This window comes from Canis lupus, chromosome 11 (genome assembly GCF_048164855.1).
Source record: "Canis lupus baileyi chromosome 11, mCanLup2.hap1, whole genome shotgun sequence".
NCBI lineage: Eukaryota > Metazoa > Chordata > Mammalia > Carnivora > Canidae > Canis > Canis lupus.
In genome coordinates, this window is record NC_132848.1 from 49,013,745 (window position 1) to 49,030,756 (window position 17,012).

The 17,012-nt window shown below is 43.4% G+C and overlaps 2 protein-coding genes across 7 annotated transcripts in view; one reads left to right on the forward strand and one right to left on the reverse strand.

Annotated features, from left to right (window-relative positions):
* The window catches only part of DYNC2LI1 (dynein cytoplasmic 2 light intermediate chain 1), a 59,130-nt gene extending 51,082 nt beyond the window's left edge, over nt 1-8,048 (forward strand). For both annotated transcript variants that reach the window (XM_072768194.1, XM_072768197.1), the window contains one exon: nt 7,679-8,048. In XM_072768194.1, the coding sequence (XP_072624295.1) occupies nt 7,679-7,810 (132 nt within the window). In that variant the 3' untranslated portion in view covers nt 7,811-8,048. The remainder of the gene's footprint in view (nt 1-7,678) is intronic.
* Nucleotides 1-17,012, reverse strand: part of ABCG5 (ATP binding cassette subfamily G member 5) — a 49,361-nt gene that overhangs the window by 20,553 nt on the left and 11,796 nt on the right. For all 5 annotated transcript variants that reach the window (XR_012003324.1, XR_012003323.1, XM_072768193.1 and 2 more), the window contains 9 exons: nt 16,333-16,454; nt 9,482-9,618; nt 9,302-9,400; nt 4,986-5,118; nt 3,316-3,455; nt 2,618-2,747; nt 1,947-2,160; nt 1,659-1,864; nt 714-852 (listed from right to left, as the gene is read on the reverse strand). Coding sequence is in view for 3 of the 5 variants with exons in the window: in XM_072768193.1 (XP_072624294.1) it covers nt 714-852; nt 1,659-1,864; nt 1,947-2,160; nt 2,618-2,747; nt 3,316-3,455; nt 4,986-5,118; nt 9,302-9,400; nt 9,482-9,618; nt 16,333-16,454 (1,320 nt within the window). In the remaining 2 variants the exon portion in view is untranslated. The remainder of the gene's footprint in view (nt 1-713; nt 853-1,658; nt 1,865-1,946; nt 2,161-2,617; nt 2,748-3,315; nt 3,456-4,985; nt 5,119-9,301; nt 9,401-9,481; nt 9,619-16,332; nt 16,455-17,012) is intronic.

The following is a 17,012-nucleotide window of genomic DNA, read 5'->3' on the forward strand; positions in this document are numbered from 1 at the left end:
CAAATAAGTACACATTCTTAGATTTATATCTTTTAAAAGTTCTAACAAAAACCAGAAAGAAGCCATCAATCCAAACCTAAGAGCAACAGGGATGTGCCCCTTCCCAAAGCCGCTCTTCCAACTGCTCAAGCCCCCTCACGCCAGCCCAACTGTGAGGTTGTAGGTGGAACCTCAGCAGAGTTGCCCTTCCAGCTAGGAGGAGCCTGGGAGCCATGTTCTTTTTTTCTTTCTTTCTTTTTTTTTAAGATTTTATTTATTTATTCATGAGAGACACAGAGAGAGGCAGAGACACAGGCAGAAGGAGAAGCAGGCTCCATGCAGGGAGCCTGACGTGGGACTCAATCCCAGATCTCCAGGATTAGGTGCTGGGCTGAAAGTGGCGCTAAACCTCTGAGCCACCCGGGCTGCCCCTGGGAGCCATGTTCTATTGCTATTGAACAGCTGCTGGTTGCCTCTGCTCCTGGATCCCAACTACTTCAGGGCAACCTTCTCTTTGCAGGCCCTGCAGAGGATGTGGGACACAGCAGTGCCTAGCACCATGCAGTCCTGCTGGTCAGCTCTCAGGTCCCATGTGGCCCCAGCTGGCTTTTTTTATTTGTCTTAAAGGACAGGATATTGTACTAGGCACTGATGGGCAAATAAAGATCTCCAGGGCCACCTGGAGACCCCAGGAGGCCAGACCCAGGACTGAACACCTCTGAACACCCCCTTACCAGTAGCACACACTGCTGAATATTATGGTGGCAAGGACACTGAAGGGGAGGGCATGGAGCACATAGGCCAGCAGCATCTGCCACTTCTGGTACAATCCGTCTTGGCTCTCCTGGTCGCTGACAGCTCGCAGCACAGGAACTGGGCACAGAAGACAGGCTTCAGGATAGCTGGTCACTGCCACAGAGCTAAGGGGAGGGCTAGCCCAGAATGAACTTGAGTTCTGTCAGGGTTGGATGATGGGGATGAGCTGGGGCTCCCTAGTCATGTAAAGAGGAGACCTGCTGTCCACAGAACTGTAAACACTTCCCCCTACAGAAATCTACTGTACTTGAATTACAATATGGTTGCAAAAACTGTCATAATTTATTTCCTTCTCTAAAGTCAGGGGAGAGTCGTCACAAATTCAAGAACACGTGCAAAAGGGTCACGAATGATGTGAGGTACTTTGTCCTCTTTTTGTGCAGGGTCTTGGTACAGAACACCAGGCAACTAGGTGGTGTTTCTGGATCCTCACTCAATTTGAAAAATGGGTGCTAGCTGTCCTAAAATAGGCTTCAAAAAGAATATAACAGTACAAAATTGGCAGGTATCTTGGACCTCAGGCTGCACACCCTAATTGCCAAGATAGGGATAATGGGAATTATCTTTTAAAAATCTCTTCCCAAACCCTGCCCCATCAGTAGCCCTAACTTCTTGTTTTCCCGAACCCTTAAAAACCCTCAGAGAGATCTACTTGATCAACTAATTCACACAAAGATGTTAGTAACTCAGTAGTTAACTCTTTGCCAGGGAGAGAATCTAGAGAGGGCCAAGTTTAGTTCAGCAAAATACCTCTTATAATGGTGGAGTCTTACAAGATAAGATGCCAGCTGGAGAAGGGAGATGATCAGGAAGAGAGGAAGTGCCCTCCCCACCCCTGGGGTGAACTGGGCACAGGCACTCACATAGATTCACAGCGTTGAGCATGCCTGTGTATGGGGTGGCACCCACAAACTGGTATAGGAGACCCACACGGTCCTGGACAGCACCCTTCAGCACATCGTTCTGGACCCGCAGAAGGTAGAAAATGACGAACAAACCCATGATCAGATTCTGAACAAGACGCATAATCACTGCCAGCTTATTTCTCATTAAGTTTCTTGTCACTCTCCTGAAAGCCAAACAACCCCATTTTAATCCCTTTTCTTTTATTGGTGGGTATCTGACCACTTAAAACAGGGTGAGGCTCTTACCTCAAGAGAACACCCAGTTTAGAGAGAGCTCCAGGAGAATCTTTGGTTTTGAAAGGAACCATTGGTAATGTTTTCAGGTGTTTTGTTCTTTCAATGTTCTCCAAGGTTTGGCGATAAATTGCTGATTCTTTGTAGGCAGATTCAATCATCTGGACTCTCTTGTAGGTTTCTAATTCCCGTTCTTTGCTTTGGGTATCCACTGATGTCAGGTCCACTAATTTTTTCCCCCAAAAGAAATGACCCATGTGTTTTTAAATACATATATATGTACAATGGCTAATAATATATGTTTCATCATTGATTCAGGAGTACTAGCTAATACCTCATCCCATCAGGAAAACACCTGTTGTTCATGCCTACCTATAAAATCAGAGTATCTTAAAACTATCAGCAAGACCCTGAGGATTCAACTGGGGCTGTCTGGGAGACTTTAGAAGCTGATTCTTCTCTGACAAAGTGGACATGCAGCAATTTAAGAAAGATCCCCCACCTCATTCTGATAGGTCATCTATGGCAAAGTTAACTGACCTGACCAAATTAATTCCTTAAAGACTGAAATCACCAAAACAAAAGGAAGAATAAAATCCACTAGTGCTCTTGATACCTATGCAGAAATCTGAGATGATAAAATTGAGTGAATATTCATGATGGGAAGTGTGAAAAAAACTTACTATAGAAGTCAAAAGGGTTTGAATGTTCGGGACAAGGGTAACTGCAGCCATTGAAGAAATCAAGCATTTCTGCTGGTGTCCCACAGAACACTAGCTCTCCGTAGCTCAGAATGGCAATTTTATCAAAGAGCTGATGGGAAAATCAATGGCATTAGTATGTATCAGTTCACCGTATCCTTCTGGAGAATAAATTTCCAAGCAGTCAGTCCCTGTTGATCGTGGCCATGCATCAGTATTCTTACTGTGCCACTGGGGACATAGAGAGTATGTCCCTATTTTTTTCAGCCTGCGTTGCCACTGTGCATCATCCGCATCTGGCCTGGACCCAGCATCACACCCAGAAAGGACAAGAACTCCTGGACCTGGGCAGTGGACCTGGGTTTGAGGCTCAGCCATGTTCCCAGAGTGACCTTGGACAAGGTGTTTATTTTATCTTAGATCCTTGACTCCATTTTGCATAATTTCTGAATCTCTTTTCTGTAAAGTGACAATACTGATACCCACCTCATAAGATTGTTATGTGTACTAAATGAACTAGTGCATAGAAAGTACTTGGTACATGGTAGACACCCTTCCCATATCAGGTCCCAAATGGACCCAAATGCTCTGGTTGACAAGTACTAATCTCTACTTCACGATCCTCAGCTCAACACACACCCACTCTTGATGAAGTAAGCAGAAACAAAAGCCCCCCTCACCTGGAAGAGCTCGGAGCGTGGCTGGTGGATGGTGACAATCACAATACGGTCTTTGTGAGCCAGCTCTGCCAGGAGGACAACGATCTGATTTGCTGTCATGCAGTCCAGGCCCGTGGTAGGCTCATCAAACAGCATGACTTCTGCAGGCAAGGAAGGGTCAGGCTTCTGAGTCACTGACAAGACTGGGCTCTGCTCTAAACTCAGAATTTTGAACAGTTCCTTACTGAGATGTCTTATCCCATCCCATCTTACCCTATCTAAACAGTGCCCTGTGAGAAGTACCTGCATGTAAACTGGCTTTCAGCTTGAGCCCAGGCAGAGGAACCTGACCTCAGAGGACCCACCTCCCAGCTCCAGAGCACATCTTGGCCTTAATCCTTGAGGGGACAGAGCAGCAACAAGATCAGGCCTCTCACATGGTACTATGGACTGTCTGGGCTCTGTCCCAAGGGCCATGACAAAGAACAAGGGCTGGCGAGCAGGCACCAAGTTATTTTCAAAAGGCTGAGAGGAGGCTGGTTAAAAAGACATAACCTTGGGGATCCCTGGGTGGCTCAGCGGTTTAGTGCCTGCCTTCAGCCCAGGGCATGGTCCTGGGGTCTTAGGATCGAGTCCCACGTCGGGCTCCCTGCATGGAGCCTGCTTCTCCCTCTGCCTGTGTCTCTGCCTCTCTCTATCCCTGTGTCTCTCATGAATAAATAAATAAAATCTTTAAAAAAAAAAAAAAAAAAAAAGAGGGACGCCTGGGTGGCTCAGCGATTGAGCGTCTGCCTTTGACTCAGGGCATGATCTCTGGGGTCCTGGGATTGAGTCTCACATTGGGCTCCCTGCAGAGAGCCTGCTTCTGCCTCTGCCTATGTCTCTGCCTCTATGTCTCTCATGAATAAATAAATAAAAATATTTTTTAAAAAAAGACATAATCTTCATGTGGAGCACTTTCCAACACTAAGAGTCTTTGCACTGCAAAAAACTCTGCACCATAAAACAAATTCTTAGGTGGGACAGGCATTTAGATTCTTTAGAAGGTTTAACTGTGGCCATTTCTACCCAGGAAGTGAGAAGGGCTCTTTGTGAACATCCCTCTTCTTTGCCTTCTAGTGACCAACCACTAGTTGGAGAGCAAGCAGTCTTAGTGTGCCCCAGTGGAGTATCCAGGGGTAACATGTCCTCTTCCAGGTGATGGTTAAGAACTGGGATTTTCCCAGTGGTAGGGAGAATGACCAAACCCAGAAGGAGCAGCAGGTAACTGGCTACCCCATCTTGATAGCTCCTCTCTCCAAAATATACACTTTTTTGCATATCAAAGTCCCGCTTTAATTCCTGCCATTTCTAGTCACACCCAAACTCATTGGCTTTCCATAGCACCCACAGTGGTGCTTCTCTAATAAGAATGGACAGACCAGAGGCCTGTGTTCATGGAAGACCCTAACTGCATATTAAAACACAAATATAGTGTCTCCAAGTCCAAGAGCTGTTTTATACTTGGATGGTAGAACAGCATCAGGAACTATGTAGCATTTCCAAAGAAATTGGGTCCCCAGTTTGAAAAACCTCAATGATGTCAGTTCCACACAAACCCCTTTCCAAACGGAGACTGTAAAAAAAGAATGGAAAATGTCTGCAGACCCTGGAAGACAGCAGCAGTAGTAATGGTTCTGGGTCCCACTTACTGGGATCCTGGAGGAGCTGGGCTGCAATGGAGACCCGGCGCCGCTCGCCACTGGAAATCCCCCCAAGGTTGTAGTTGCCAATCAGTCGATCTGCCACGTGGCTCAGACTCAGCTCTACCATGACTGTCTCCACCTGTAAGAGACAGAGTCCAGGAAGGCTGGTCACTGCAGGGATGCTGCTCCAATTCATGGCGTGCAGATGACATGGGAGAGGCAACACGCTTCCCCTAAGTCCTCAGGCCACCTTCAGGCTCACCACCCCCTAGGAACAACATGCCTATTACGATAAAATCCAATTTGGTCTTAATCATAATACATGTGTCAGGTTAAAATAAGTAATACAACTATTTTTCAAAAGTCTCTAGAGCAGCAAAAACTATGTTTGTTTCAGGCAAATTCACCAGAAAACAATGGAGAGGTCACTGGACTCCTATTTTCAGATGCTGCATTTAAGTTCAGCATACAGAAAAATCCCCTAAAAGCATAGGTACAATGCAGCTTTTTAAAAATGTTTGGTTTTTGAAATTTTACTATAATAAATGTTTTAAATGTAAAAAAAAAAAAATCCAATTTGGTTTAAACTAACTTGGCTACCCTTATGTAACCCAAATAAGTCCTGGAGTCCCATGAGGTTCAATTTCAGTGTGATTTTGCATCAAATATAATCCAGCTATCAAAAGAAATTAAAAATAATGCCAATATTTATTTAACTCTCTTTAAAAATTTCCCAGGTGGCCAAGTTTATAACCTGCAGCCATACTTAATGTCCTGTATCCCATTCTCCTCACTCTATCTTAGACTCTGCCATTCCCTGAAACCATCACCTTACTCCTCCTCCTCAATTCCCCCACAACAATAACAACTAGAAAGGTTCTTTACTGGCTTTCTAATCAAGAAAGTTGGCCTTTGCTTCCCCCTCCTTTTTTTTCCTTCCTCAGCTTAGCCTATCTCCAGAGACCCTTTCAATAATCTTTATTTCTGGCCCTGCCTTTCTGATTACCACTATCTGCATAAGGCCCTAGGGAAAATAGCTAGAAACGGACCAAAAATCTTCATATATTGGTGGGCTCAATAATGAGTTTTGTTCTTATGTACCTCAAATGAGATTGTGTTACTTTTATAACGAAAAAGGAAACAAAACACTGCATTAAAAAATAACAAGGGGCACCTGGCTGGCTCAGTGGTTGAGTGTCTGCCTTTGGCTCAGGTCATGAGCCTAGGGTCCTGGGATTGAGTCCCACATCAGACTCCCCGCGGGGAGCCTGCTTCTCCCTCTGCCTAGGTCTCTGCCTCTCTATGTCTCTCATGAATAAATAAATAAAATCTTTAAAAAAACAAGTAAAAAAACAAAACAAAACAAAAAAACAAGTAAGCAGGAGTAAAAGAGGGGATAATTTGTGGAACAAAGTTCCAGTGTATCCAGGGAGTGGGATCAACAGCATGGATGAATGTTAGGACCAAATGAAGGAACACATCTAAAATAGATCCTAAGGAGTAACAGGGTTTTTGTTTGTTTGTTTGTTTTTAAGGAGTAACAGGGTTTTAAAAATGCATAAATAAATCAGTATGATTTACTCTGGAAAAAAGAAGGTTCTCCTCTTGCCATCAGAGTAGGATTCTGGAATTGAGTCTTGCTTGACATGGCCAGGTTGAGGTGCTCACCAGCCAGGGCAGATTCCTGAACATCCCTTTCATCTGTTCTGCAACAGCAAGAAAGGAGTAAAACTTGCCCCTCCTGGCTTGGAAGGGATGGACAGAGGAGACATTTATTCAACCTGTTTCACATGCCCCATGCACTTTCCCAAAGCCTCTCCCATGTTTAGGAAATACTATTGGGAATGGAATTCACAATGTCTTAGAAGGAATCCTTGGGATCATTGGGATGCACTGGGATCATCAACCACTATGCTATTATGTTTTCAGATAAACTGACTCACTCCTCGCATCAACTCCAGAAGAGATACATTATTATTCTATTTATTACAGAGGAAAAAACAGATCTTCAGAGAGGTATATAACTTGTTCAAGGTCACACCATTAACAGGTGGCAGAGCTGGGACTAAAAGAACTGTCTGGGTTCTCTCAAGTGGTCCTTGAAGCACAGGGATTAGCCAACAGTCCAGCAGACACAGCTTTCTCATGTCAAGCACAGCTTTATGTTCAGGTTCCTCAGAGGAGAGATCTGCTGTGTTCTGTTCTCTATTATCACCACCACTTCCTTCTCACTAAATTGTCACGATTTTACACCCTGTGGACTGGATTTGCTCAGAAAGTACTTTCAAGCAGAACTTTTGCAGGATATTTAGGGACTGTCAGTGCCAGAGGAATGTTTAGCAGGGGAAAATATCTGCAATCAATTGATTTCAAGGCATCTACGAATTTTTTGAATTTTTATGCAAATGTGCATTTTCTGGGGAAGAGCTCAGTGACTTTCTTAGATTCATTCTCTCAGAGGGAAATGTAATATAAATGGATCACCAACTCAGAAGAATCTGTTTATGACTGCATTTCTCCCACCCAAATACCAATAGGATCTTCTCCTGCCCTTTTTAGATACATAAATACTAAAGCAAGCAGAGAGAGAAAGTCTGCAGATGGACTTCTCTGTCATTCACTGTCAGGGCTACTGAATTATGTGAACATGGCTGTGCCTCAGTGTGGGCTAACTTGGCTTCCATCTTCTCTCATCACAGTGGGGCTCAGGAGATCCCAGAAGCTCAGGGAGACAAGATGGATCTAGAGGACCTGAGTTCACCTCCCAACTCTGCCTTTCCCAACTGTCTGATCTTAATCTTGTGTGTCAGAAGATAAAGTCTCCTTCATAGGGTTGATGCCAGGATGCAATGAAATACTGTGTGACAGAGTCTGACTAATGTCAGCCAACTATGAGTTCAGAGTCCAGGCACACCTTCTTCCATTGCACTTCACTTTATTGCACTTCATAGGTATTGCATTTTCTACACATTGATGGTTTGTGGCAACCCTGTATCAAGAAAGTCTACTCAAACCATTTTCCAACAGCATTTGCTTACTTTGTATGTCAATAAAGTATTTTAAAACTAAGTAAGTATATTGGTTTTTTTAGACATAATGCTACTGTACACCTAACACACTAGAGTATAAGTGTTAACATAACTTTTATATGCACTGGGAAACCAAAAAATTCATTTGACTCTAATTATTTTGATATTTGCTTTATTGCAGTGGTCTGGAACTAAACCTACAGTATCTCCAAGGTATGCCTGTGTACCTTGCAATGCCTTCTGAACCCTCTAAGCTAACCTCCGGGCAGGAAACAGAGCTAGGTATCACTGTGAAGCTGAAGGTCCTTCCTGAGGACCAGGCTCCTTGCTAAGACTCCACTGGAGTAAAAAAACTATCCTCCAGCACTGTCTAGGACTCTCAAACAGAAGAATGCCCTTTATTCATCTGGGCATTATATCAATCAAGTCTACTGGTATTTGGGACACAGCTTAGACCTAATATCACTCTCCAAGCCCTGTCTGAAAGTCCAATGCCAAGGACAAATTGACTAAGTCCCTGGTGACAGACCCAACAATGCCTGATAAAATGGTACAACCTCAGCTGATATGGAAGATTTCCTTGGAGCCTCAATGGCATTAGAGAAGACCAGCCCTGGAGCCTGAACTGCAGATCCCTCTGGGTTTACCTATGAATACTTCCAAACTGGATACATTTAAAGGAACAGATTGAAACCTGGAAAGAGTAGACAAGTCAATTGTTTCTTCCTTCATTAACTTAATCTAGTTTGGATGAGGCACATTCAGAATGCCTCAAAGAAAGTTGAGAAAAATCTCAACAGGGCTACAGGGCAAAGTATGGTGAGGAAAATAACCATTTTTATTCAAAAACAGAGCTCCTAAAACAGTACCATCCAACAGAAATATAAGCCCCACATAGAATCCAAACATTTTAGTAGCCGCATTTTAGAAAGAAACAAGTGGAATTAACTTTATATATTTAACCCTATACAGCCAAAATACTACTATTTTAACCTATCAACAATATTTTAAAAATTGTTGAAACAATGTGAAACAATTTCACATTGTTTTTCAGACTAAAGTTTCTAAAATTCTGTATTTCCCATTCATAGCACATCTCAATTAGGCCTGGCCACCCATCAAGTGCTTAAAGCCACAAGTGACCAGTCGCTGCCATACTGGACAGTACAGGTCTAGACTAAAGAGGTGAGGAGTGAAGGGGAGGAACGGACAAGTGGAGGGAAGAGGAGGTGCGAAGCCACCACGGAGTGATCCCCGAGGGAACAGGGCTGCAGGAGGCCAGGTGCTACCCACCTTCTTCCGGTAGAAGCCCGCAGAGCGGTGGCGTACAGCCAGCAGCGCTGCATAGTGCAGCGTCTCATGCACAGTCAGGTTGCTCAGCAGTGTGTCACTCTGTGGGAGAGGAAGGCGTCAGCGTGGCCAAGGCCAAGACTGGGCTGCAGTGGCTGGGGTGGAGGCCCTGGACATACCCACCTGCTGGACATAGGAAAAGCAGTCCTGGAACTGCTCCCTGCGTAGCAGCCGGCCATTCACAAACACCTCTCCAAGGAAGGTCCCCTTGCGCCGCAGCCTCCCGGACATGGCATCCAGCAGCGTGGTTTTCCCTGAGCCTGGGAGACAAGAAAACAAGGCCCAAGAGGACTCCCCCCACGAGGCATTGCTGGGCTATCCCCAGACCCTCAGTGTACCCTTGGTCTAGCACTGACTTGCTCTATCTGTAGCCCCCTGTGTCAAACTCTCATTGTACCACTGAGTCTTTCCGGCTTGTCTCCGGAGTCAGAGAGGGACAAGCCATTTCCTTTATCCCAGTCAGGGCTGGAGGAGCTTGTCTGCCTGTTTTCTAGGGTTTTTTTGTTTTTGTTTTTGTTTTTTTAATTTATTCTTGAGAAACACAGAGAGAGGCAGAGACATAGGCAGAGGGAGAAGCAGGCTCCCCACGGGGAGCCTGATGTGGGACTTGATCCCAGGACTCTGGGATCATGCCCTGAGCCGAAGGCAGACACTCAACTGCTGAGACACCCAGGCATCCTTGTTTATTAGCTTTTAAAGCTGTTTTGAGTTGAAGAAGAAAATTAAGGATCAGAATAAAAAGAAAACCTAGGCTCTTGGAAACATTTGGATCTAGGACATCTGAATCCTTTTGAAACTCCCCACCCAGGATCATCTGGTGGTTCCTGAAAGTAGAGGACATTACCTAGAGCCTTGATAACCAAGTGTGGTCTGAAGACCAGCAACGTCACCTGAGCACTTGTTAGAAATGCAGAATCCCAGGCCCCAGCCCCTTGAATCACATTCTGCTACCAAGATCCCTAGGTAATTCCCACACATATCAGAGGCTGAGAAGCTCTAGCTTAGCAAGTCCTTTAGTAAAATCAAGTTGGCCTCAGCCTGCACTGAGAGCCTTGGGCATGACCCAGCTGCTTGTTGCTAAGAGCTTTCCCCTGGTTTGGTTTTTCTTGGGTTAGAAGTTAGGTGATACTATTAGGATAAGACACCAGCTATACCCTTCTGTTCATAGTGGACACAAACCTACATGAGCCCAGAGAGTCAATAGAGACAAGGAACTGGCATTGCCAGGTGCTAAGAAGTTAGATTAACAGAGAAATAGGCAGGAGGTTCTGAACTGTCTGAATAGATAGCAAGAAAATTCTACCAAGGATATGACAACTTCTGCAAAACCAAAGAGATTTTTTGTTGTTGTTCAAATATTGTAAGGAAACTGCTTGTTGGGGCATCGGGTAGCCCAGCTGGTTAAGTGTCTGCCTTTGGCTCAGTCATGACCCCAGGGTCCTGGGACAGAGCCCCTCATTGGGCTCCCCACTCAGTGGAAAGTCTGCTTCTCCCTCGCCCTGCCATTCCCCCTTCTTGTGCATGAGATCTCGGCCAAACAGATAAATAAAATCCTAAAGAAGGAAGGAACGAAAAAAAAAAAAAAAAGAAGGAATGAATGAACGAATGAACAAATGAACGAATGAACAAACAAACTGCTTTCTTTGTACCCTGTGAGGGGTACAAAGATGCGTAAGCCAAGCTCCTATAACAGTGGTCTTCTCTAATCCATGGCTGACCCAGCTCAGAGTTAGCTCCCCAGTGTCTTCAGTAGATGTCAGGGTGGAAGAGAGGAGAGGGATTGTGAAGAAACAAAATGTGACATCATCATTTGAGTTGTCTTTCAAAACATGCTCTGAAATTTCCTTGCATGATCCCAGGACTTGTATGTGTTTCTTCTAACTAGAAGCTTCCTTGCCTTCCCGTTTCTGGGATCCAATCTCCACTCTGACAAAAGCTCCAAATAGCCTGGTGCCTGGATCCTAGTCCCATCACATCAAAACTGACTTCCCTGAAGTTATCATGGTTGTTTCCTTATTGCCATATCTGGTGGGCATCTTCCTGGATGCTGACTTCTCAGCAGCATTTATACTATTCTTTGCCTTTCTATGTAAATCTCTCTCCCTTGGCTTTGATGTTACCTCATCCTCTTGGTTTTATCCTACTGGTCTGGCTGCTCCTTCCCAGCTCCCTGTGGACAACACTTAGGGTTCTCTCTTGGGCCTTTGCTCTTCTTATGTAACACATTCTCACAGCTCAACAGCAAGCACCAACTTGCTAGCCAGTATGCAAGGGAGCCACCTTAGAAGCAGATTCTCCAGCCCTGCTCAAGCCCTCAGATGACTGCAGCCCAGCAGACTTCTGACTACAAACTCATAAGGTACCCTAGACAGAACCACCCAACAAAGTCACTTGCAAATTTCTGACTCATAGAAACCCTGGGAGATAATGATTTTCATTATTTTAAGCCACTTAGTTCTGGGATACATTTTACATAGAAATGAATGGCTGGGGCACCTGGGTGGCTCAGCCCATCAAATGTCCAACTCTTGATTTCAACTCATTATTGCTTAATGAGTGTAGAGTTTCAGTTTTACAACCGTGAGATCAAGCTCTACATCAGGCTTGCACTCAGTGCAGTCTGCTTGTCCCTCTCCCTCTGCTCACCACCCTCATGCACACACTCTCTAAAATAAATAAAATCTTAAAAAAAGAAAAAGAAATGGATGGCTAATATAGTCTCTTTTTGTAAGATATCTCAACTATTAACTTATTAAGGACTACCAGGATGAAAAAGTTTATTCGAAAAAAGAATACAAGAGGAAAAAAGTATTAAAAAAACTGATATGTATAATCAGTGGAAAATAAACGGTCAGAGTATGCAAAATTAGACACAGAAATGGTTAATGGCCTAAAATATGACACCAAAGGTACAGGTAACAAAAGAAAAAATAGATACATTGGGCTTCATGACAGTTTTAAATTTTTGTACAAAAGACACTATCCCCAGCGATGTCTGGAATGCTTAAGTGGAGGAACACGTGACTCTTGATCTCAAGGTCATGAGTTTGAGCCCCACACTGGGTGTAGAGATCACTTAAATAAACTTTATTTATTTAGTTAGTCCATGAAAAAGATTTTTTTTTAAATAAAGTAAAAAAAAAAGAAAAAGGACGCTATCCTCACTGCAAAAAAAGGCAACCCACAGAAAGCGGAAATACTTGCCAATCACATATCTGATAACAGATTAATATCCAAAATATATAGAAAGTTTCTAAAATTCAACAACAAAAAATTAACCCAATTTAAGACTGGGTGAAGGACTTAAATAGACATTTCTCCAAAGAAGATATATGAATAGCCAAAAAGCACATGAAATTACTAAGCATAAATCACCATCACTAAACATTAGGGAACTGTGAATTAAAACTGCAATGAGATAATACCTTGCACCCTTTAGGATGGCAACTATGAAAAAATTGGAAAATAAGTGTTGGTGAGGATGTAGAGAAATTGAAATCTTTGTGCACTGTTGGTGGGAATACAAAATGTGAAATCTTTGTGCACTGTTGGTGCGAATACAAAAATACTGTGAAAAACAGTATAGTGGTTCCTCAAAAACTTAAGAATACAGTTACCATATGACCCAGCAATTCCACTTCTTGGTATATACCCTAAATAACTGACAACAAGGTTGTAAACAGACATTTGTCCACTTATCTTCATTTCATTATTCACAGTAGCTAAAATGTGGAAGCAACTCAGGTATCTATTAATGGGTGAATAGATAAGCCAACACAGTGTGTGTGTGTGTGTGTGTGTGTGTGTGTGTGTGTATGTATATATATATATATACATACACACACATATCTCAATAGAATATATCATTCAGTTTTAAAAGAGAAGGAAATTCTGACACATTCAACAATCTTGAGGACATTATGGTAAGTGAAATAAGCCACCCACAAAAAGACAAATACAAATACAGTATGATTCCACTTATGTCAGGTAGTTAGTCAAAATCATAGAGACAGAAAGTATAGTGGTGGGGCTGGGAGCAAGGGGAATGGGGAGTTATTGCTTAATGAGTGTAGAGTTTCAGTTTTACAAAATAAAGACCTATGGGCATGGATGGTAGAAGGGTTGCACAACAATGTGAATGTATTTATTACCACTGTACACTTAAAAACAGTTAAGATGGTAAGTTTTGCATATTTTACCACAATAAAAAAAGAAAAAAGAAAACAAAGTGTATTAGTGTCCTACAGACAATGAAACTCTGACCTTTAGAATTATCTTCCCTAAAAGGACAGAAATTATAACTAAATAGTCTTCTGTGAGGGAGGAAGCAACCCAGAGTCTAGGTCCCAACTGATAGCAAATTTTGAGTCAAATATAGTTACCCTCCCTTGTAGTGCTGGGTGACCCTAAGCAGGCTTGCATTACACCATTCTGTCATGATACTTTAAACACATCAGTCTTCTTTTGCCTCACTGATAAAGATTTGATTAACAGTGCTGTGTTAGGTAAGACAGCAATGAAATCATCATTTTGGGGACGCCCGGGCAGCTCAGTGGTTGAGCATCTATCTGCCTTTGGCTTAGGGGGTGATCCCGGACTCCCGGGATCGAGTCCCACATCAGGCTTCCTGCATGGAGCCTGCTTTGCCTTCTGCCTATATCTCTCCCTCTCTCTTTCTTTGTCTTTCATGAATAAATAAAATCTTTAAAAAAAATCATTTTGTGAAACACTAGCAGTAATTCAGAGAATTGATTTGTTTCTCACTAATTCAACAAATATTTACTAAGCACCTACTGTAGCCAGCCCTGTTCTAGCTGTTGAGAATACAGTAGGGAAAAAAAACAAAGACAAAACTCCCACCACCCAGAGAACTTGGAGTCTACTGTGAACTCATGGTCAGTATAAAAAGATAGCTGTTGTCATAAAACCATGATGAGATATCATCAGAAACCAGCCCATGAGCTCCCAGATCAAGACCTCCCACCTCCCACCCACTGTCCTACTGAGATGTGCATGAAGCATGACACTGGCTTGTGGGACACCCTTCTGAGAAAATGAGTTCATTCTTTGTTGCATGCAACATACCACCCTAATCCTATAGAAGGCAGGTAACAACAAATTATGGGAATAACTCAGCTGTTCTTCTTCTTAAAGAATATTACAATTATCAATAGGAAAATTAGAATAACCCTGGACATTATGGTACTTTCATATAGTTAGAAATGTTTTGGGGTACCCGGGTGGCTCAGTCAGTTAAGTGGCTGACTTATGGTTTAGATTCAGGTCATGATTTTAGGGTTGTGAGGTTGAGCCCCATGCTGGACTCTGCACTCAGCAGGGAGTCTGCTTGAGATTCTCCCTCTCCTTCTACCCCTCTCCCTACCACCATCCCCTGCATCTCTCAAATAAAAGTCTTTAAAAAAAAGAAATGGTTAAAAATTTGGAAATAGGAACAGACAGGAAATCTCAGCAAAGTATAATAATTTTAGTCAGTGAGTTGCTTCTCATTTAATCTTAATGCTATTGTCAATCAGCTGTTCACCTGCTGTAGAAGGGGAATGGCTATGGATTTAACTCCCCAGGTCAAATGAGGCTGACCATGCTTGACCTTTATCACAGACTTGCATTACCCATTTCTATTAAAGAGAATAATGCAAGTGTGTAGTGCTAGTAAATGTCAACAATGTCAGTGCACAAGAACTCAATCAGGAAGCTCCTGTAAGGCAAATTTGTCAGAATCTTTCACCCTTAAAGTGTGCAGGATAACCTAGTGTAGTCAACCCTGTGTGTTCACATAGATCCCCTTGCCCTTGTCAGAGTCAATGCACCCATCCTCCAGCCACTGAGGACTCACAGCTGATTCCCCATGAGGCATGACCCTCAAGACACAAGGGGCTACCGCTCAGGAGGCTACACCTTCCCAGAACAATGACTGGCTGATGCAGGTACACAAACTGTGAATTCAGCCACAAGTGTAGATATCCCAGGAAAGAAGAGGAGAAGGTGGGAAATGGGCACACAGATGGCCTCAGTGGAATCTGTCATTTTAATTCTTAAAAACAAAAAGATCTAAAGCAAATGTGGCATAATGTTAAGATTTGATAAAGCCTTACAGTGTATATTAACTAAGTGGAATTTATTTTATGTATTTTTTAAAAGATTTTATTTATTTATGAGAGACACAGAGAGAGAGGCAGAGACATAGGTAGAGGGAGAAGCAGGCTCCATGCAGGGAGCCTGACATGCGACTCGATCCTGGATCCCAGGATCACGCCCTGAGCCAAAGGCAGATGCTCAACCACTGAGCCACCCAGACGCTCTCTAAGTGAAATTTAAGTTTTTTAAAAAATTTAAGGATTTGATAAAACCAGATATTAATACATAAACATTCTTGGAGTACCTGGGTGGCTCAGTTGGTTAAGCATTTGCGTTCGGCTCAGGTCATGATCTCAGGGTCCTGGGATTGAGTCCCACATCAGACTCCCTGTTCAGCAGAGAGCCTGTTTCTCCTTCTGCCCCTCCCCCTGCTCGTGCTCTCTCTCTCAAATAAATTCTTTTAAAAATATACATAAACATTCTTTATATTATTTGCTTATTTTTGCCTATATATTTGAAATAGATCATAATTTTTAAAAAATGAATATAGGACTAAATGGGCATGCATCTTTGTGTTTAATTCCTTTTCCTGCCTGTTGGCAGGATACAGATCAGGGAAACTGTGTTTACTGAGCACCCCTACAAGCCAGGCACTGTGCTAGGTACTTTCCATACACTGAAATAGGAATTACTGACATGTTAGGCAGGACTTTATTCTTTTCCAAGGATCTCTCTTAAGACTTTACATTAGTACCAGATTTCAATCTAGTATCAAACTTGTAGCCTTCTTCCAACTTAAACCTATTTCCTCAATGTTCAAACCAAGCTAAAGCCTTTTCTGAATGCTGAGAATGTAAAGTACTCCTTCCCAAGCTTACCTGAGCTCCCTAAGATGCACATGATCTGCCCACTCTCGACATACAAGGAGACATCTTTGAGGATCTGCCTGTCCCACTGCTGCCGGCAAGATGCAAAGTCCCACCAGGGCCCAACTCGGTGGCTTTAAAAGAAAGGGAGTATGGGGTTCAAGAAGGGGCCAGACACTTGCCCCCCAGCACTAATTCCAGCTGTCTCTGGACAGGTTCCTAAATATGCCTGGAGCTCAGTATCCTTCTCTGCAGACACAGGCAGGTAGTGACCAAGAAAGGTCATCTATGTAAAACCCCTGCCCAAGAGCTGCTCTGAATGCCAGCTCTTTGGCCGTGTAGGAAATAAAACAAGCAGGAAGCTATTTATTCCTCCTGTTGACCCGGCGTTCCTTCACCAGGCTTCATTACACTTTGTGTTGTAGGCACTCCCCAACACAAGCCCTCTCCATTTCCATGGCACAGGCTTCAGGGGGACAGCCCTCTCCATCTCCATGGAATAGGCTTCGGGGGGGGGGGGGGGGCAGGAACGACACAACACAACAGGAAGGGATTAAGGAGACACAAAGTTGGGGCACAAAGCAGATCACAGCTGCCTCACTGTCAGTTTCCAGGTCTTCATGAGCAAAAGGGGGGCCATTTGCCATTGCAAATGGCTTTGTAGCCCAAAGCCTACACACATGGCCCTCATT